Source organism: Halyomorpha halys, unplaced genomic scaffold (assembly GCF_000696795.3).
Source record: "Halyomorpha halys isolate HHAL.00 unplaced genomic scaffold, Hhal_1.1 Scaffold126.1, whole genome shotgun sequence".
Lineage (NCBI taxonomy): Eukaryota > Metazoa > Arthropoda > Insecta > Hemiptera > Pentatomidae > Halyomorpha > Halyomorpha halys.
The window spans coordinates 2,125,222-2,148,882 of NW_027112074.1; the positions used below are offsets into that span (position 1 = coordinate 2,125,222).

General features: G+C 30.7%; 1 protein-coding gene across 3 annotated transcripts in view; it reads left to right on the forward strand.

Annotated features, from left to right (window-relative positions):
• Positions 1 to 2,562: 2,562 nt before the first annotated feature.
• Sep4 (septin 4) overlaps positions 2,563 to 23,661 on the forward strand; it is a 98,313-nt gene continuing 77,214 nt past the window's right edge. Inside the window, exon 1 of one of the 3 annotated variants that reach the window (XM_067050032.1) lies at positions 2,563 to 2,641. Coding sequence is in view for 2 of the 3 variants with exons in the window: in XM_014416495.2 (XP_014271981.1) it covers positions 2,635 to 2,641 (7 nt within the window). In the remaining variant the exon portion in view is untranslated. The remainder of the gene's footprint in view (positions 2,642 to 23,661) is intronic. The other 2 variants (XM_014416495.2, XM_014416494.3) reach the window with 2 other exon arrangements.

Sequence of the window (23,661 nt, forward strand, 5' to 3'; positions counted from 1 at the left end):
TACGCATTTAAAAAAAACAAAAAAAAAACTTAAATTTTTGAAAAGTGAATTTATTAACTTTTGATAAAAAAAAACTTCTCAAATATTCTTTGTTAAAACTTCTTAAAAGATTATTCTTAATTCTGTTGACATCGGTCAATATTTATTTTGTTTTTAAAAAACGGTTTGTTAATTTAACAAATAGTTTAACAATAATAAATATAATATTAAAAAAACAGGTGATGCTCTACTTTAGGTTGAAATTAATCCTTGCTCCTATCAAAATGCCAATATCTTTATTACTCATGATGAAAAATATTTCCATTTATATGTTAAGTAAAAAAAAACTTTCACTATGTTTCCATGTTTATATGGTTCTTCCGGCAATGGCCAAAAAGTAAGACTACTGTCACAACAACCTTAGAAATATTAAAACATTTCTTTTCCCATTTCGGGTATTATCGAATTCTAAAAAGTGAAAAAAATGTAAAAGCGAAATTTAGGATACAAACATATATACAGCTGACAAACCAATTAATCCTAACACTATCATCACCACGTATGCCGATGACACATGTATGTGTTGTTAATAATTACCCTTTAATTGCATCCCAAACCCTCCAATCCCATATTAAAATCCTCGAAGAATGGTGTCGTAATTGGAGGATTAAAATAAATCCCATCAAATCACCTTTACCCTTCGTCGTAAACCTACCGATTTCACTACAGTTTCCTTTAATAATTTTGCTCCAGTGTCGAACATATCCGCTACCCTGGACTACATCTGGGCAAACGACTAACCTGGAATCCTCACACAAGACTGAAAAGACAGGAAAATGAACGTCGATTTCGACTATTTCAGCACTTACTAGACAAACGGTCTAAACTTTTAATTCATTACAAAAGACTGATCAACATGACTGTAATAAGGCCTAACTGGACATACGGAGTTGAGCTTTGGGGTCCACTAAACCTTCGAATTCCTCTCATATCCTATCATTACAATTCAAAATCCTTCGTAAAATCCTCAATGCTCCTTACTTTGTCACAAATAAAATCATACATAAAGATCTTAATGTTCCATATGTAACTGATCTAACCCGAACCACATATCACTCCTCCCATTACAACCTCCCTAACCACCCAAACCCACTAGTTTCTAACCTTGCTTCCTCTTCCATTCCTGACAATCCTCCTAGGCGCCTGAAAAGAAGATGGCCACGAGACCTGCTAATGTAAAACGTCATTAGAGTGTTACCAATGGGTAGTTTCTCTGCACGCCTGTAACACTACAATTGAACTGAGATTAAATTTACTAGATGTATTATAATGTGCAGTTGTAAATAGCAATAATAAAATTAAAAAAATTGTTCCAATAATACAAACGATAAAAAATAGTATTAGGTATTTAATTTTTCACAAAAGAAACGATCCAAAAATTTAGCAAGAATTGTGAATTTTATACTATTGTCCATTATAGCGTAATGACAAGTGTTGATGTGGAATTAAATTGGTGTGCACGTCCGTATTGTTGAGTTACCGTTGTAGAGGGGTTCTAACGTATTAAATTTGTACTTTCTACACCGTATTTTTAATAAATTTGTCCGTAAAATTGATTGACCACTATAGAGCGGTTTTTAAAAAAAAATTTCTCTCTACTTCGTTTTCTAGACTTAACATTTTTCAGGTTTAGTATTTGATAAAATGGAGTACTTGAAAACTTTTATATTAAATTCTAAAAGACCCGGGAATGCTTGCCTATTGCTATATTTGAGGATGTATATACATTAATTGAATACTATTGAAACCTTGATATCAATTAATATATAGATAAACTGATTAGACGGGAACAATACTCGTAGTTAATATAAATGGTAACAGCTAACTTTGCTGTATAATTGTTAATACTGGTCTGATTTAGGTGATGTTTTCTTATTCTTTTACACAATTTGATTATCCATAATATTGTAATAAATATACTATGTAAAATATGAATAGTTTTTATATAATAAACCTCATTGTGCTTCAATATTAGAACTGTATTGAGACAATTCAGACTAACTCACCTATCAAAGTTTGGTAAAAGTTTTTTAAGAGTAAAATTTGTTTGACCTACTTTAAAGAGATCCTCATTATTTTTTAAAAGTTATTATTGAATAAAAACAAATTGAATTGAATAAATACTATTTTTTTCGTATTATTCAGAATCGATTGGCATGTAATATTTTTTGAGCTAAGCGCCAAAAATGCTTAATAACTTTTTTTAACCGAAAAAATCGGGCCTGCCAATAATCTTCCAGGGAAAAAACGCCCAGTCACTATCGGATGAACCGCGCTGCAGTGCATAAAGTGTGAACAAATATTGATTTTTATATATTGAATTAACAACAATACTGTATGCTGGATACTAACTACATTGATTGATTTCATATTTTAGTCTTATCATCAGTTATATTTGCTTTGTCAAGACATCATCAGAAGGTGCAATTGGGACATTGCCAAAAGATGGATAGACCGCAACCTGGAATCCTGGAGAGGATATCGATCGAAGGAGGTGGCTCTGGAGGGCCCGGAGTGGTGGGGGGCGGTCGATAGCAAAGCGGCCCGGCGGGGACTGTGGGGACATTGTAGTCGTCAGGCTCAAAGGCTAGTCAAATGTCAGGTGAGGGCCTTTAAATACCATTCATTAATGTTATCCAAAATGTCCTCTCTTTATTAATATCTGTGTTCTAAGCTAGGGCAAAATGTTATGTTCTTTATGCCAGTGTGCGGGTTGGGGTCCCGCCAGGTGGGATGTAGTGATCGATACGTCCGCATGGAGCGCTCTTTGTCTAGCTCATATCATACTTATCCTATGTCAGCTGTGTTGTTGTTATCTTTTTAAGTCTGTTTTTAAAAAATTACTAAGTAATGATATACATATCGTGGCTTTACTTGAATAGTCTGACAAAACAAAAATTGTATTTGACGTATTCTACAGACTGTACCGTGGTCTCTGGTTACTTTTTGACTACTCTACTGTAGTGGGACCTCGTAGAGAAAGAAACTCCTGTGTATCCTTTAAACAAATTTAAAAATAAAATCAAAACTTATTGTTGTCAGATGTGGCCCTATGTAAGCAAAGCAGCGATATTTTCCTATTCCACTCTCTTAAAGGAGTTATAATCTCCAATTGTGTAGTGCTAAAATTTAAATCTTCTTAAATTATTTATTAGTTTCTTAGAATAGTGCCAAAACTATTTATTTTACACTAACGGTTCGCCTTACTTTGCAGGGTTACATAAAACAGGATGCTAACATTGTTTAGTATGTTAGGTCTATAAGAATGTACATCTATTAGAAAAAGTGGTATAGAACGATATATAAACCTTATAAAAAAAATAATAATATATATTTCATATGTTACACTTCATAAGGTATCCTACCATACTTAAAAATGTTTGTATATTGTTTTATGAAGCCTTTCATATGTATAATAAAAAGTTTTTTAATATATTAAACCCTTTTTGACCCCCACCAGGACCTCCTTCAATAATTACATACTGTCAACTAATAATTTTATAATACTTGACTGATTCGATAAAACACTAAATTCGCAATTACTTTGCAAAATCAAACCCCCCTCCCTCCCCACTATGACATAATTTACAACATGAATACTTGGTTGATAAATTTCCGAACAAGAGTGTACTCCTATATAAATATTTCTTTAAAACATATGATGCATGAAGATCCTAGGTATAAATCTAAGTTCAATTTTTTTTCAGATGGCCCAAAAATAAGTACAATACAGGCATTTATCCCATTCCGAAAACTCAAGTTTAAGACCCCATATAAAAATTTAATTTAATATTCGGTTCAAAGTTCAGATTGAGTTTCTTAGGTGAATAAAACCATGAATAATGGATATTTTTGAAATTCCTAGAGCATATATAGTATATAGGTATATCAATAGTTAAACTTTAGATAAAAACTATGACCATATATATGTACTGATCATTCCACGTCAACTCCACACATTTTTGAACTTGTGGTAAAAAGTGTCACTCAATTACCAATTGAAAATCTTCTTGACAGAAGAGCTTCATTTTGATTTATTGATAAAGCATTCTGTTTGATTTACAAATTGTTAATTTAAATATTATTGTGTGGTTTATAACTGAGAGAATATTCGTTACAAGTCTGGGAGTGCTTTATATGTACATTGTGTGGGCTTACAAGGTCTTTAATGCACCTACACTTATTTCCGAGGTAATAAGTATCATACGAAAGAGATAAGATGAAACTTTTAAATTAAGTGATAATTTAAGTTTATTTATACCAATTTACCTGTCTAAAATTATTTATTTTGAATTTATACTACTATTCTTTACCTATTCGTTCGGTGCAGGAGTTAGCAGTTTTGCTTCTGTAGTATTTTAAAATCGAATCTATGTATATATCAATTATTAAAAACTATGTTTTCAATTTACGATACTTGCTTTTAATCGCTAGGATAAAGTGGATGAAACAGTTTTAAATTTAAACCCCACAATAAATGGCTTTATACGTAGATAAAAAAGTGTAACTAAATATTTATATAAATATGAACAAATTTATTTAATTATTCATTAAATAATCCTCAATATTTGGTACCAAATCCTATTTGATTGATTTTATATCTTCGGCTTACTTGATACTATCAACTGCGGATTTTCACTGGGAGAATTTTATTGAAATAAAATATTTTTTAACTTGTATATATCCTGCCAATGACACATATGTCAATGTCACAACTACACATAAATGGCTTTGCAAAGAGATGGCGAAAATTGAAAATATTTAAGTATGTCTAAATATATATAAATCTGAAAAAACCCATGAAAGGTTAAGGGTTCAGTACTTTGTAAGGAAGTACGGTTACTTGATCAACGGTTGTGTAAGAAAGAGATTCGGTCAGTCACGCTCGACCGCCAGATTTTTTCCCTAATTAAGGATAGACGAGCCTGATTGGACCCCGGAGGGCTTCCAAACCTACAGGATTGACTTAGGCTACTGAAACAGAATAAATCTGCCACATCTCGATTCGATTTGGGATCCTCGGAGTTATTAGCACAGTGCCCAAGCACTGAGGTACTCCGCTCCCCTCTTATAGGTACATAAGACACTTTATATTACAAATTTTAGCACTACAAAATTGTATATTGTTTGTATACATAATAAAATAAATACAACATAATAAATTTCCCAAATAAGAAACATTAAAAAAAAGGGGTTAAAAAAAAGGGATAAAAAAGAAAAGAAGATGAAAATAGTGAGCTGATTGACCCATCCCCTTGCATTCTTAAACAATTTTTTTTTCCTCGATTTTTCGCACAGTTTACGCCATCAGATGCGTAGGAACGAAAACGTCCCCGATATGAATTCGTTGAAATCTGATTTACTTGCAGAATCCGTAGAAAAAATTACTCTATTCCACTAGAAAGTCCAGAGTTTGTTGTGCTGGACGACTGGGGAATGTTAGAGAATGATTAATGCTTTCCAAAGATAGACCAAAGTTAGTGAGAGATAACGTGTTTAGTGAGAGGTACAGCCAATATATACAGCTTCGTAATTACTCCTATAAACCTACCCGATTAAGCGTCTCTTTTCAATTCAGTAAACAACAAAATTTACGCAAAAAAATTCTTTGAAGAATGGAAAAGATGTAAAAAAAAATTAATATTGTTTAAAAAAAACAAAAAACATACGAATTTTAAGAATGGAAAAGATGTAAAAAAAAATAATATTGTTATAAAAAAATATATATACGAATTTTAAGAATGGAAAAGATATTAATATTGTTATAAAAAAAACATTCGAATTTTAATAATGGAAAAGATGTAAAAAAAAATAATATTGTTATAAAAAAAAATATATACGAATTTTAAGAATGGAAGAGATTTATAACATTTTTTTCACTCTTATCTATCATAATGTGACTACCTTCCAGGAATATTTAGTGAGTACATTTTGTACTTCGTATAATGTAAAATGAATTTTAAAATACCGCAGATTGATTTTGCTTAAAGTTTAACAATAATAGATTTTGTATTTTATCAAACTTCATGTTCTCGCAGTTCATTGATGTATTTTATTTTTAGCACCTATTTATCCGAACAGCTGATTAAGTAGTATTTTACAATCCATTGAAAAAAAAAGTTAAAGTTAAAGTACCAGCGACAGATGTTCTCCAACGGCAAACTATTTAGTTCTGGATAAAAGATTTTTTTCTCTGAGGAACTATGCGGGCAGCAAGTACAAAGCCAAGGATTATATTACTACCATCCTTCCAAACCAACTCGTGGATTTAAATAAAAAGATCCCGAAATCGGAATTGCGTTATAGAGAAATCGGAGAATGATTAGAAATCGAATGAGATTGAAACTGATGCAGTTTTTTTTTTTATTTAAAATTAATTAAGTCGACTAACTATTCATAAATAAGTCGTAAAGAAATTTATAAGAGGATATGATAAGAATGACATATAGAATTACGCGATTGTATTGCCTTATCCTGTGCCAGGAGGTAGTGACAGGATATCTCAGTAATTGATGGCCCAATTACAAACGATATTTTTTTCCCTGACCATTCATTTATTCATATTATATAATATGTATCCATTATATAGATATAGAAGTGTAACAATATTGTTATCCAGTACTGTCTTCACACCATGAGTCCCACTGGGTCCGGACTCAGTGTTTAGGGATCTGTGGTACCCCTCATTCTTGTAATCGGCCTCTTGTAAATTTTTAAGTCCATATTTAAAGTTTTCATTAAATGAAATAATAGTTTGAACTATAATGATTGATAGTATTTTGTTTACTTTAGTTGAAACACCAACGTTCTCAGAAAATTAATTTTCCGAACTGGAGAGCTCTTCAAGCTTCAATGCCCGAGAACCCTACTAATTTTTTGTAAGGTTTTGAGAAAATTATTCCAAAAATCTTTCTATTATTGATAATGTTTAAAAATAGTCGAGATAAGGCCTAAAGATACATCTAATCGTCCACCATTTAGGAACGAAAAGGTGGATTGTAATGAGGCGAGAAATAAATGTTTTATTTAGCCACGCTGCCCAAATACATTAGGTTAATACAATACAAACATATCAATCAATCCATGATTGGACGTATATAAAATACATATAATTACATGATATAACAACAATTCTTTGCCCCTACCTTTTCCTATTATAATCAATATTCGTCTTAATACAAATATTTTATTTACTTTTTTAATTTAACAATTTCATTACATTTAACAAGGTTATTTCATTTAATTGACAATTTTATTCTCCCAATTTAACTCTCTCAGACCCTCTCCAGTGATCCGCTATCCACGTTCGATCCGTTAAACAAATTTATCATTAAACAGCAATGTAAAATCAAACCAAAGACATAGTAGTCACCGCAGTAGATCAGTTCTTAAAATGAAACAAATAAATTTAAAATTATTATTTATTTAGAAAAGAAAAATGTTAGTTAAAGAAATACGTCAATGAGTAAATAAGTTAAAATAAATAATTTAATGAATTAATAAGTTAAGGGACATAAATAAGTTAAAACACTAATCGACAGGTCCAAAAACTAAAATATAAAAATTAAAAAAAATTGAATTTTATTTCTATAGTCAATTCTGTTGGCTTGTTCCCAACATGAGCTTACAAGGATGTATCGACATCGTTCGGCTCGGGTGTTCACTCAGGTGAATACGGGGCTCAATATGCGAGAGATGATTGTGTAAGCTTTCAGACCAATGAACCACTAAACTTGAAATTGAGCCATGTGTGGTCCACTCCTACTCACGACTTGAGGCAAAAATCCCTAAGAAAATATTTGGAAATTAGATTGCTTTAAAGTTCATCTTGAGTCGTATATTTGCTTGCTAAAATCTTTCAGCTGACACACAAAAATAAGGAAAAATAATTAATAAAATAGTTCTAAAAATAAATGCTCGCGGAAATATGTGTTGACTGATCCTCTCACGGCCCACCTATGGTACACCACCATGCCCACTAGTTGGGAACTGCTGTTTTAGTGGCCTTTGACTTCACAGGCATGATCTGGAGTGTCCTATGTTGGTAGGCCATTGAGGACGGCTGCCTTTGCGAGAACTCCCCTTGATTGTTCTTCAGATCAGTCAAAGGACCATTGTTCCTTTCGTTCATCAACAGAAAGAATTCCGTTTCTTTGTTAGCCATGTGTGTAAATAGAAGTTGATAGTCTGCATGGAAGGTACCAAACATGAACTGCCAATGGGAGTGGGTAATTACAGTTACTTGGTCCACTGGGGCACCAAGAAAGGGTACATTATTCAATTCCATCTTCACACTAAGGAGCCGGGCACATGACCTCTGTGATCGATAGCATAAGAATCAACTAAGCGGTACAATTTCTTCGAGGTGGATTGAGTAATCGTTATTATTATCATAGTTTATTTCTATTATAACATAAAGTTAGAAAATTAATTTTAATTTGAAGGCTCCTCTTGTTTCAAAGTCTTCCCGTCAAAGACTGCCCGTACATTACTTCACTCGTCTTCACCGTAGGGTGTTGAGGACTAAGTCAACACATTCTCCATACTTCAACTTTTAAACACATAAACATCCCTTGAGAAATATTTCTGAAATTTGCACTGCTATTCTATTTTTTCTGAGCGGAATATTAGTTCGTTTTTGACTACAAATTTGAGAAAGCATTGATCTAACCCATATTTCACAATTTAGCTGTCGAAGGTGGCTTCTTAAATAAAGTAAGAATATCTTAACAATAGTAAATAAAAAAAAGAAGAACAGGACCCACGAATTGCACAAATGTTTACATTATTTTTATAATCAGTATTTCCAGCCGTATCTTGAAAACTAAAAACCTTTAAAGTCCTTTTAAAAGCTTTGAATTTGGTAAACGTTTGCAGGCGTAATTCCAGTGCACCAAAAAATGAAGAGCAGCCAAAGGTTCGCAACAGGCTATATTTACAATAAGAACAACCTATCGTCTAACGGAAAAATAAGACCAGTAATGTTATACGGGATGGAGACAACATGTCTCCCTACCCTGGAAAAATTACTGAAAATAGAGAGAAGGATCCTGAGGAGAATCTATGAGCCCAAGCAAACATAGGATAGTTACAGGTTAAGACCCAACCAGGAAATCTACAGGGAGACAAATGACTTGGAAACCGAAATAAGAATCAATAACAAAGGCACACAGAAATGATGAGAAGATACTGGGAGAGAAGAAGAGAAAAAGAAATAACATTCGCGTGACATTGAAAGGCCGTTCCGTGAAAAAAAAAAGAGAGAAACTAAAATTTTCAAAAATTCTTATTTATAGAACTATCTTATTTTTTACATTCCACTACTTGTATCATTAGTTATAAAATCCCTCTTACCTCCCTACCACCGGATACATAATTTTTTCCGTAGCTTTAGTTTAATATAAATGTTACAACCTTAAGCCCCCCTAAATTATTGAGGTAAAGCGCCGCCTATGATTCATTATCCGAATTATAATTATCCCAATCCACAGTACCTTTTCCTGTAAACATAGTTCCCCGTGGATTGATAAGATAAATTTGTTCTCCGCGAGGCTTTATGATAAGGAGTTTCCCTCGTGGGAAGAGGAAGATAGGAAAACCCAATCAGCAGGTTGGGGTATCAATTACTCATTGGCTAGGATTCTGTTGTTCTATACAGGGTTTTAATTATTTTTTTTTTTTTCAACAAGTTCTAAAGAGCAAGCATATATGTGGACCGAACATAGCACGTCTCACATCTACAGTCTAAAAAAGGTAATTAAATAAAGATATTAGTTTATTAATATATTATATATTAATTTCTTGTTCAATAGTTGGTAATTAATTTAAAACCCAATCTTCTTTTAAACGTTTCTCTCAGAAATCTTTATTTTTCTCCAAAGCTTCAGCTCTTAGGTCATTTGTCATTTTTTGCTTATATTTTATCTACCAACAATAATACTATATTTTCATTATACCATAAAATAAATTTATCCAAGTTTATTATTTTTTTAAATTAAAGTTTACTATGTCCAGATCGATTCATTAACAATTTATTAATAATCTATTCATAATCACAGTTTATTAAGATTAACGTTATAAACTACCTTATAATACATTAAAATATCTTTGATTTGATTACATTCAGACACCTGTAGGTCCACTCGCAGATATAGTTTTGCATAAATTAAACATTTTATTCGAACAACTAGAAATAAAAATTTTGTGAATTTATTTTGGAAAATATTATAAAAACTACTACTTCTACAAAGATTAGCTACATTATAGTACATTCAACGAAGTTTAATTTTAATACTGACTAAAATCTGTACATCTAATAGTCCCTAAAATATTGTTTTGTTTTTTTATAAACCAACCATTTTGTCGGTACAGCTAGAAGTCATCATCTTGTTAATTTATTTTGGCAAATATTATGAAAAGTACTAGTCCTACGAAGATAAATGTCATAAACTACTTAATATCACATTAAAAAATAACTTTAATTTGAGTACTAAACATAGTTCGTCTAATGGTTCCTGAGATAAAGACTTTCCAAAATAAATTCACCTATTACTGATTTTTCCTGAAATATTGTTTTAAAAAAAACTGTATCTCGAGAACTATAGAACGTAAATAGCTCTACTAGGGCTTACAGTTTACCATAAATACTCTAGTTTAAATACTGTTAAACTATAAGCAAACTTATTGTTAACCAATAAGCAAACTTATTGGTGTTCTAAATTAAATTTTTAAAAAAAGACGTAATTTCGAGGAAGAGGGCTAATTACGAATTACACACTTATAGGTAATAACAAAAGTGTATAGAAAGTAACTTTTTGAAATTTCATGTACTTTATTATTTAATTTAGGTTTTCTAGCGTTGCATACAGTTTCAAAGATATGAAGCTCTGAAGGAAAATTATTTTTTTTTTTTAATTTTGAAACAACCACCATTTTGTATTCCCCTAACCATAATTGGCAGACTAACCAATTTTTTTCCAGTAATTATGCGTATTCAAATATATAAAGTAATAAAAAATAGGGGTAAAATAACTGATTTTTTTCCACTGGGTTCTTGTACTAAGGATTTTGCCTATGAAACTGTGTTATATAACTTCATTATTTAATTGTAATTAAGAAAAAAATTAAACTTGGATACGTACATTTTAAGGTATGATAGTGAAAATATAGTATTATTATTGATGGAAAAAATGTAAGTTTGGGTTTTAAAATAAATAAAGTCAGTTTTTAACTCCAAGACAATGGCGCTAAGAGTGGTTACATTAGCATATCAGTAGTATTGTATTCGCAGTAGAAGATATCCAAACAGTTGACTATCTCTTACAGAAACATACACAGACTACTAAACTAAAATCGTGTTAAAATCCTCATATGGTTACACAACTATACTTGAATTTGTCTTAGAAGACACGCAGTATAATTATTACAATATCTTTGTAATGAGTATGTTTCATATAATTGATGTGAGATGTGTATCGCATTATTATATGCATATAATGTAATCTTATTTCCTTATGTCCTTTACAAGGCTGTATAGGCGAAATATTATCCGATCAGATATTCAAGGATTTCTTTTGAAATCTCGAAATATATCCTATTTATTTGATAACAGGTGTTCACCAGTTTTCCAAACTTGTCTATTTTCGTTATATGGGTAGAAATCGCCCCTAAGCTATAAAGGTGAGACTTCTACATCATTGTAAGAGAATCGAACAACACTCCCCTGGACATAAACCCTTAAAACGGTTTATAGTCGCCATATAGCTAACTTTATTATCTTTCTCAGTACCAGCTACATCCATGGAGGGAAAGTTAAATGGCTGTTTGGAGACTCTATACTGGAGTGTCTACCGCTATAATAGTAACTTCACAAGATTGTGACAAAACAGTCTGGTGTCACTTGTTGAATTTCTACGACTCAACTAACCAGGAACGTAGCAAACAATTTATTTTGGAGGGGCGGATGCTAATTTCACAATCCTGATAATTTTCCTTTCCGGTTTGATTTTGAGGTGTCTGTTACAATTTAAAAGGAGTTGACCTCGGTCCAAAATGTGCGATTCATTTTCTGTTTTCTTGCAAACTTATTGGTGTTCTGAATTAAATTAAAAAAAAAAAGAAGTAATTTTGAGGAAGAGGGCTAATTACGAATTACACACTTATAGGTAATAACAAAAGTGTATAGAAAGTAACTTTTTGAAATTTCTTCGGATAATTTTTCTGATCTTTCTGTTCATTAATGCGCTGACACCGAAGATGAACTCCATTTGTCTCATCACGTACAGATTTCATGATAGGTAATGACAGTTTTGTAGCACAAAGATCAAGAAAATCGTTCAGGGGGTTTTCAACTGATCAACATCAAATTTTTAGGGTATCAGAGGAACGGTATTAAAACATACATATGGCAAAATTCGAACGCAGCAAGGACTATCTGATGTGTTGCAAGGCAATATATTTATAATTTATAAAAGGATTAAAAAAATTATTGTGAGCTAATGTTTCGGCTAACTTTGCAGGGCTAAAAAACAAACAAATACAACTAAAATAATGTAACAAAGTAAGAGAATAAAACAAAATGAAAAATAAGCTGAAGTATGGCAAGTAATTAAAAATGATTTAAAATAGGTGAAAATTTATATAAAAATGAATACAGTAAATTAAAGAAAATAAAAATATTATTTACAGTGAAAAGTAGAAATAAACAAGAATTAATAAAATGTATTTTGAGAATTAGTGGAAACGGGAATAATAACAAATAAAAAAGAAGATAAGAAAGAAATATAAAAATACAGTACACACTAAAGGAGGGAAAATAGAGAAAATTAGAAAGTCGAGAATAAAAAAACAACAAAAAAAAACAGAAGGAAAATAATGAACAAAATAGGACACCACCTTTCTGAATGACGGAAAGCTAAAGAATGAGCTTGAGGCGGATAAAAAGTATTGGGGAGTAGAGGAATTAGACGATTATCAAATGACGTTACATTTGAAAGCAAATAGATGTAAAATAATATTTGGATAAAATATTAAATATAGGTAGACATTAACTGATAATATACATAATAAGGGGTAGCCTATAATTCCTTACACTATAACTTATATAAAAATATATATCTATAACTAACTATACCTACAATTTATAGATATATATAGATAAAATGCAATGAATGTAAAATAAAGCTAAATTATAAAATATATTTATAATTGTTTCAATATATTTCCAGTGACTTTATATTGCCTTCAAATCACACAGATATAAACTTTGTTATCATCAGAATTAGGGAAAATAATCTTTCCAATGGTACAAAGGCATTTGTTTTATATTAGATAAACCAATAATTATTTTTTTAAAAATTAGATCGTATCGTTTTTAAAATTTATATTAAAATTGAATGAACGGGATGAATAGCGTCTTAAGGTTTTCGAAAATAAAATATTCGGACCGAAAAAGGATGAATTAACGGATGAATTTAGAAGATTACACAATGCTGAATTAAGGGACCTACACCTGATAAATGTAATTCAAGTTAGTAACGAGCGGATCCCTAAGATGTTAATAAACACTGAACCAACAGGTAAACGTCCGAGGGGTAGACCAAACGTATATGGGAGGATTGCGTCAAAACTGATTTAGTGGAATTGGGCATCACTGGAAAGATGTATGCAGAGAGCGTTTGGTGGTATCGGCAGCGAACCTTCGGTTTCGTTAGCCTTTCATTATTATATTAAAATTAAAAATCCTAATACATTTTATTTGAAGATTACAACAGAAAGCCAAAGAATGAGCTTGAGGTGGATGCAATGTTTAAAAAAGTAGGGGAGGAATTAGACGATTACCAAATGACGTTACATTTGAAAGAAAAAATATGTAAATTAATATTACAGTAAGATAATATTGGGAAATTTAAGGAAATATAAAATGTAGGTAGACATTAAATGATAATATATACACATAGAGGAGTTCATTGCACAAAAATCTGAGAAGTTCTGGGAGGACGGAATTAAAAAATTACCTGAAGATGAAAACATATAATAGATCAAAATGGGTCACATTTAATTGATTAAAATATTTACAAGAATCTGAAGTTTTTATTGAAATCACCAGTAAAAACCTCTACGAACTTATTTTACAACCCAATAGATTGGGCGAAAGAACATAGCAAGCCTAATATAAAGGACACGCAAGTGTTGACAATGCGCCCTCCCAAACGTGAAGCTATGACACTTGTCCAATATGTCACAATGCCATCACGTGCAGGTCCATCCGGCGTGATATTATATAGACCACTGGTCATGTACGACATATTTAAGTAGCATATGTAGCTGTATGGAGTATGTGTAGAATAAATAAAATTTATTCTTATTATATTTATTTCAGCAACATAAATAAAATTTACCGAATTTATTTTTAGCAAATGCTGAAGGCTACTAAAAAAAAAAAATATCAAAGTTTTTTTAAACATTTTGTTGTAATCACTTCTAAAATAATAGATTTTTCATTGTTTTTTTTTTTTATTTTGTGAAAAATCGTTATTATTATTATTATTAATTTAATTATTTTCTAATAATTGACTGTTTCCATAAAACTGGTAAGGGATGCACAAGTTCACGATTAGCTTGAAATTAATTTTTTCTATCTCCTTTTGGTACATCGTACACTATTGAAATAACATTTCTGACAAAAGTGTACCCATATATAATTTTTTTTTTAAACATTTGTGATCATGTACACGTTATATGAATACGGTAATAAGAATAAATATAAGTTTGAATTTTTTTTCAGATAACCCAAAAACCTATTTTTGGTTATCCCATATTATATATCCCTAGATAATATAGGCATTTATCCCATTCTGTAACTTATGTAGTAGAAACACAAATCTAAAAACAAATCTTAATTTAAATATTCCGTTCAAAGTTCGGATTGAGTTGTGAAATTCCTGAAGCATATTAAAATTTAGATTTATCGCGTTTTGTTGTACGGAGGGTGTAATAAATATATATGGGTCATTCCTAATCAGCTCAACACACTTTTGAACCTTACTCCCTCAGTTTTTCTTCAAATTTTGCGGAGATACCTATTGTATAGCTGTAAACATGCGAAAAATCAGCTTAATAATTCTTTTTCTGAAACTAAAAATATAGTTTTTGAATAAATTTGTCTACAGCCACTACTATGGTGCAAACTACATGATAGTTATTGTCATGGCAGTACTGTCGCACCAGGGCGTGATAGTTAATACTACACAGTATCGTGTTAGTACAATCGCATTACTGTGTCTAGCGTGATGAACGTCAGTACTTGATGCGATAATGAAACTAAGGTCTGTTCTTAGTGATGTTTTATTTATGTTAAAGAAGGGAAAAATAAGAAAAAATAAAAGATGAATATTACATTGGATTGAAAGAGAATATATGAAAAAAGATAGAAGAAAAAAAAGAAAGTATAGGGGTTAAGGAAAAAAAAATAATAAAGTACAGAAAGTAGAAAAAAAATAATGAAAAAGAATAAAAAAGATAAAAGAACCAAAGCGATGAAACAAAAAAAGAAATAGTCATATATTATTAATACATATTGTTTACATGTGCTATGCCTATATGGTGTAAGATTAAAAAAAACTGATTAGATTTGAAGAAGTATGCTAAGTGTACCCAATGAAGTGTTGTTTTTAAATCAGTTTTTCTCTCTATTTATTTATTTTTTGAACGGGGTTATCTGGAATAAAAAATTAAATGAAAATATGACCTTAATAGCCCCACCAAGCACTACTACCATTGGTTTTTTAAAAAGTATATAGAAATAACTATTAAAAAAAAAATCATAGTTTATTATTTGCGGTGTTTTTCGGAATAAATTAACATAAAATTAAACCTCATTTTAATTATTTTCCAGCGTATTGTAAAAATTTTTTCAGCATCAAAATTTGGCCTCTGCCAAGTACCTTTATATACCTGATCGTTTAATATTAAACTTCTAATAAATGCAATCAACATCAGGCCATAATAGGACAAACAATTTACATGTCCTAATTAAGAAATGTTTCAGCAGTTTACTGTAAATCTGCAAAGTTGCAAATTTTTATTATTCAATCAAAACAACGAATAAATCTTGGAAAATTGAAGGCCGCAACGATTAATAACTGAGAAATATTTCAATTCAATTGTATTTCGACAACTTGAGGTGTTTAAGTGTTAATAATTTACTTTATTCACTAAAGCCAGAATTTTGTTTTATTCATTAAAAAAATTACAAGCAATATGGTCCGACCAGATGACATCTATCGGCCGGTGCCAAAATAACACTAAAATGATAGACATGAGTGAAATGTAATTATTATAATTTTGACTATTAGGGCCTTGTGGAGGCTATACAATTTGTAAGCTAGATAGCTACAATATTAATTAATCTCAAGTGTTACAACTAATAATTCAATTATAACTTCAAAATAACTACTAAAAATAAAATGATAATTATTAAAAAAATTGAATTAAATTAAATTAATAATAATAATAATTACTGAAAGAACTTTGTAGTGAATAATGCTAATGAATAATACTGCAAATTTACAATGAATGAATTAATATAATATTGAGAATAAAACAAGATAATACAGAATATGATAAAAATGAGGATCCTTATTATTATCTAAATAAATAATATCTCTTACTAAGCACAAATATGCCTAGGTAATTCTAATCGTAATATAATGAACAATTATGTGGAGTTAAGAAAAAATACAGGTAGATATGGTCACTTGGTGAATCAAAATCGATTATTGGGAATCATAAAAGAAAGAAAGTACCCAATTAAATATTTCTATTTTAGTTTACTTTTAAGGTTGATTTATGTATTAGTTCTTCTGGTAAGTGATTCTACAGATATGATACCATACAGTTTAAGGTATATTTACTGAATTTATTGTCATAGGGTGGTTTGATAAATTTAATTTTTGTTTCTAACATATTTTAAATATATTATTTCTTTTCTAAATAAATTATTATCCATGAATTTCAAGATAATTCTGTAAAAATAAAATAGTTTAAGTGGTAAAGTACCAATGATTTTCTTCTTTATTATTGGGATTCGTTGTTGTCCTTAATGTTCGATTCTGTAAATTTGCAAGTTGTGATAAATGACTATCATTATCAATTATTTTTATATGACTATAAATTGATATTATCAATTATTTTGGATTACATATGTTCCAAATTTTTTTTACCATTTATAAAAAACATAGTAAGTATTTTTAACTCATTATTTTGGCATCAAGAATGCACTTGGGTATATCTATAAGCTTGGGAGTGATTTTTAAATTGAAGTGAATGAACGGATAATGTATGATGGGTTTCAGGTAAGCAATTAACGAAACATTAAAAAAAAAGAGAAAATCATTTTCTATTTTTTTTCTGAAGAGTGCTGTTGAACTAAAAGCGCAAATAATGTCAGATATCCAAAATTCTTTCAAATGATTTAAAATTTATTTATTATTGTAGAGATTAAAAAAAAAAAGTCTGGAAATTACAAAATAATGATTTATTGTTCATTATATAATAAACATTGAAAAGGTATTTCGCAACGTCGTACAAGAAAAAAATAAAAAATAGAGCAGTGGTCCATTATATAACCTTCACTTACCACCCAAATTTTAAACAAAAAAAATGAATCATTCCTTTTTCATGAAAATTCGTATTTAGGGGCTCCTTTAGGATCGAAAAACGAATATCAACTTAACATACTTCACACTTCCTCCTCCTACCCCCCCCCCCCCCCCCCATATCGATTTCTACAATTTATGGAATTGTTATTTGATTTTCGCAGGACCATAACAGTTGCATGTGTTCTTTCTCTTAAACCAGTACTTCTTTTACTAGACCAATGGTTGTGCAAGGAAGTTTTATAGTCAGAATCACACACGACCGCCGGATTTTTACCGGGCTGACTCACGGCTAAATTGAAGCACAAAATACTTATCTGCCATACCCGGATTGGAATCCACGTGCCTGGAATTATTTGCACAGTGCGTGGTAAGCTGCCCGCTTCCACCAAGACTTTGGGGTAAAGATTCCAAAAAAAAAAAATATAATTTTAAAAATCTATCTAAGAACATCGTTATTTTTAGGGGCTTTAATCTACAAGTTATTGGTGATGGCAGAGTAAGTTTTATTTAAAAAACCTTGTCCTAAATCTATTATTTATGATGTTACAAAAGAACAAATTAACTGCTCGACAGTTTGATATTTGATTTCAAATATTTTTTTTTTCAATTGCCCATTCAACTTCAATAACTTCAAATTACACTAAGATTTCTATTGGCTCGTGATATTGAATAATTTTAAACTCCAAGTTAATAAGTTTCACAGCTAACGGTTCCACGTGGAAATGTTGCATAATTTGCATACTCTTACATAATATTCATACTTCCTTGTGTCGTGTTCTATGCTAGGCTCCAGGCTCAAGGTTCTAATAGCTAAGGGGACATAAAAGAGAGCTGAGAAATAATAATACTAAGAATTTTAGTTATTCTCTCATTACCCTTCCTTCAAAAATGGAAAACAAATAACAGGAAACAATCTTAAACCACTGAAACTTATTAAACACTGCATATCGAAACTGAAAGTCACTTAGGATCAGTTTTGATTAAACCTATCGATTATCATTTTTCAATTATTTTATTTACTAGTAAGATTGTAGATCTTTTAGTCGATTGATAACAGAATAACAGGCATCAAGATATTTTTTGTTATATTTATTTAGAAGTGTACATCCAATATGGTTAACCTGGACAATATAATAATAATATAGACCAGATGAAAACATCTGTAGGCCGGTGCCTAAATAACACATAGAAATGATAGGCAAATGAAATTTATTAATTACACATTCGAATATTAGGGCGCTGAGGCCATTACGATTTATAAGTTAGAACTAGTATAATATAATTAATCTCTAGTGACAAAACTAAGAATTCAATTAACCAAATACTAAAAATGAAAATAATTTAAAAAAATGAAAATAATTGAAAGAACTAATAAAGTAAATAATAATGACACAGATTTACAAAGCTGATGGATTCGTAATAAGCATGGAGTGAACTTTATTTAAAATAAGAATACAATATAAAATATAAAAAAGAATAAATATAATATTATACCACATACAATAATAAATAAAATATGTAACATGATATCTAATATAAAAACGAAAGGAGCATTAAAACTAAAGAGCAGATAAAGGATACAATAAAACAAAATGATACAAGAATACGATAAAAATAAGTGTATCTATACATAATTAAACACACATACATATAAGGTAATTTTAATCATAATATAATGAATCATTAAGTGGAGTTAAGTAAAACAACAGGAAAATATAGACATTTGATGAACCAAAAAAAATTATTCAGAATTAAGTACCCCGTGAAATATTCTGTTCTAGTTTTCTTCTTGAAATAAAAGAGATACTTATATAAGGACCATATTATCAAATGAATTGCCTCTTTTTTCACGTTGGTTCAATATTTTTTTTTCTTTCTGAAGTTTTTCATCGCTTTTCAGAAACAGTATCTTATTTGTTTTGATTCATCTTTAATTATAAGTAAAGTGCGTAAGTGGTACTTTGGCTAAATAATTAGTTATACCATTTTCATAGAGCAATTTAACACCAGAGGTGATTATTCCTTTAATTACTTTCTATATATAAATAAACCTCTTTAAATAGAACATCCATCCGTTCCACATATTTTTCCATGGACAACATCCTGGATTTTTGTTCTATAGTGTTTAATAACCAATAATTTTATATTTAAAATATAAACATATTAGAAAAATACTAAACGAAACTTGATGGATACGCTATATCGGATTCAGAGCGTTCTAACTATCAGTTAGAAAATTTCATGGGCTCAGCTTGGATGATCCAGAAATAGGATTTTTTTTCCTAAAATCATTTTACAATAGTAAAAATATAAAATTGGTTGACTGATAGCTCATGAATTATAAATATGATTTTAAGTTTTAAATCAACCACCCAAACCAACTCGTTTCTAACCTTGCTTCTCCTTCACTATCTAATAATCCTCCTAGACGTTAATAATCATCTCAAAAGAAGATGGCATCGAGATCTTCTCCTTTAGATATGTTTTTGGAGTTCTATCAATGGGTAGATTCTCCACATGTTTTTATCATGTCATAATATCAGTTACAGCAAATTTACTTGATGTGTATATATGTATACAGTTGTAAATATCAATAAATGAATTATTTAAAAAAAAAATAGTTTTATATATTTGTAATTTGATTGGTCCAGTTTTGATAAGGAGTAGTAAAAGCGAAGACACAAATAGTTCGACCCAGTTGTTAGGAAAGATTCCCAGAGGGTGCTGTTTCCACAAACAGTGCCTTTATATACAGTTTATTATCTTCAAGAATAGTTCGGCCTTAACTATTGTATCTAGTGATACATTTGTTACACCTTTAGCATTAAAATGTCTTGTTCATTATGTGATTATTCTGAATGTATTTTTTATTAATATTAATGATTAATAAGGTAGGACTCAAGTTCGAACCCGGCTTTGTCAGATAATTTTTCATTCTGTTAATAGAACCGTGAATCAACCCTGAGGGTTCAGGAGGTCTCCATCCTAGGGTCCACCCAGCCTCATAAAATAGGCTCATGATTCTGATCAAATCACCTCCTTGCACAACCGTTGGTCCAGTACTTGCTTACTAAATCCTTACTATTTGTAATCCTTACTAACAGTACTTCCTTACAAATACTGCATCCTTGACCCTTCGTGGGTTTTTTCTTATAACTTAAATTAATAATTTATTTAGGTTTGATGAGTTATTTATATTATAAAATCTTGGTCACTTGCGATATCAGTTGCGTAGTCGAATTGTAAAATCTGTTGCTGAGGGTATTTAAATTAAAAGTAACATATTTTAGAATTACTTAAATATACTTTTTAGTCATAGTCATCGTGCGTCTACGATTTGGTAACCATAAAACACCTTGTAATGTTAAACACGAGTGCATGTTTTACAACCAATTTTCATATATTTTTTACTACATCAGTGTATTGTTTGACGACATATACTATAACTTAGAACATGGGTACTGGGCGTTTGAACGCCTAATACGTGAAGGAAGGAGTATAATCGAGTGGGTAAGCTGGCCGAAAAAGTGAAGCCAAAAAAGGCTTTCAGGGGCGCGGTAGTATGGGAAGAGCACGAGCCAATCACTGGCTGCCTTCTGTTTAGTTTAGATTATAATGGCGAACATTATTATTAACCTCGACGTAAACCTTCCTTATGAGGGCGTGGCTTTTTAGGCTTCACTTTTGCTTTGAAGGAAAATGGGGTTACGCCAGCCTCTTATCCTAAAATAACTTGTACTAGGAGGTTATTAATTGTTTTCTGAAACCGTTATTATTTGTTATCAATTAAGTTCATTGTCAGAGTTACTGCATAATTTTTATTTTATTTAGCGACTGTGGAAATACTTTCACGTTAAAATGGTAATACTACACAGCTACCACAGCAATTGTCGCAACAACTACAATAGTGTGAAATATAGATGTTTGCCTATTGCCGTTAATGGGATTCAGCGTTAAGTAGACTAATAAATTCTCAAATCACTCACTCTTCTTTTGTCCAAATCCTTTTCATGAGCAATACATTATTGTTGAAAACCTTCAGCCGTTGTTCTTCACTAAATACACTTGGATTAATATGCCTTAATATATCAAAAGTTTCCTTGACACCCTCTAAAAGAATGTATTTATTGATATTTTAAATAAATATTTATTTTTTCTTGCTTAGAATGATTTTCAAAAATAATGTATTTCTTACGTAAAGGATTTGGACAAAAGAAGAGTGAGTGATTTGAGAATTTATTAGGATACATAACACTGAATTCCATTAACGGTAGTAGTTATTATTATTATTGGCACGACAGACCATAGAGGTCCAAGGCCTCGTACAATGTACGTAGGAAATACATCGCGCGTCTCATGACGAGATTTTCATAGGGTGGGTTCATCACTCCCACGCCTATTATTGTGAGTGCCACCCATTGGCTAACGGGCCTCACAAATGCCCGGGGGAGGTTGTCAGTGAGTATTGAATATTTACATGCTTGAAAAAATCCCGGGTAGGCCCGGGGACTCGATCTCTTAACCTTTGGGTTGGTAGACTGGGGCGTTACCACACTGCTACCGTCACCCCCTGCAACGGTAGTAGTAAACATAGGAAGACATATTTAGTTCAGTTTACACTATGATTGTTATTGCGGCAATTGGTGTTATGGTTGTAAAGTTTTACCATTTTTAGTTAAAAGTAGTTTCATTGTCCCTAAATAAAATAAAAATTATGCGGTAATTCTGACAATGATATTTATTGAAAATAATTAATAACTGTTTCGAAGAACAATTATTAATATGCTAGTACAAGTTATTTTTGGCCAAGGAGGTGGCGTAATCCCATTCCCCTTCAAAGTAAGAAAGCCTAAAAGGTCACGCTCAGGAAAGGAAGATTTACGTTGAGGTTTATGGGAATGTCTCCCATTATAATCTAAACTGAAACAGAAAGCATCCCGGAATTGGCTCATACTCTTTCCCTACTCCTCTGCCACGCCCCTGAAAGGTACATAAGGCCCGTCTTTTTGGCTTCACTTTTTCTGGTAATTTACTCCCTCCATTTAACTCCTTCCTCCAAGTATTAGGCAGGCACACATTTTCGGTTACCAAATCTTAGGCGCACGATGACTATGACTAAGAAGTGTATTTTAGAAATTCTAAAATATGTTACTTCTAATTTAAATATCCTCAGCAATTGATACTACAATTTGACCGAGCAACTGATATAGCAAGCGATTTTTAACCTAAAAAAAATCTATCGGATTAGGTATAATTTTAATTTTGTCTTAAATTGTATTCAATCTAAAAAAAAAAAAAACGAAGATATTGTTATTATTGAACTCTAAATTGAAATTCCTATTTATTATTTTCATTGACTACAAAAATCTATTCTTCAAAACGACTGGATTGCAAAGGAGTAAATATTTTGACCATAATAATGGCGGAGTCTATTCCTCATTGTCGTAATGTAGAAGGAAGTCTTAATAATCACAAACGACCTTCTTTCAAAGCGTGTATTCAGTTTACGAGCCGACTTCCATACGGAGTGTCAGTGCCTTACAGTTAATTTGATAAGTGGACATATAATAAATCTTGAAATATTGTGATATTTTAATTTATATTATATTATTAATTTGTGATATAATTATTTAATGTACGAAGGGATGGATGATTATATAAAAATGCTAAACGTGATAGAGAGGCATCTTCACATCGATTTAGATTCGCAGGTAAATTAAAAAAAAAATCAATATATGAATCAGGTTCAAATATCTTACTTGTTCGTATTTATTTAAAAATATATATATATATTAAAAATGAACACACGGTAATATTTGATATCTATCATGATATCTATCAATGTTTATGCCATTCACTGACTTTGCCAGTTTTCAATTTATTTCTTGAATAATTTACGGTGATTGAAATAGTTATTGCATGGCATGATATGTGTGATAATATGTGTTTTAGAGTTTTTTTT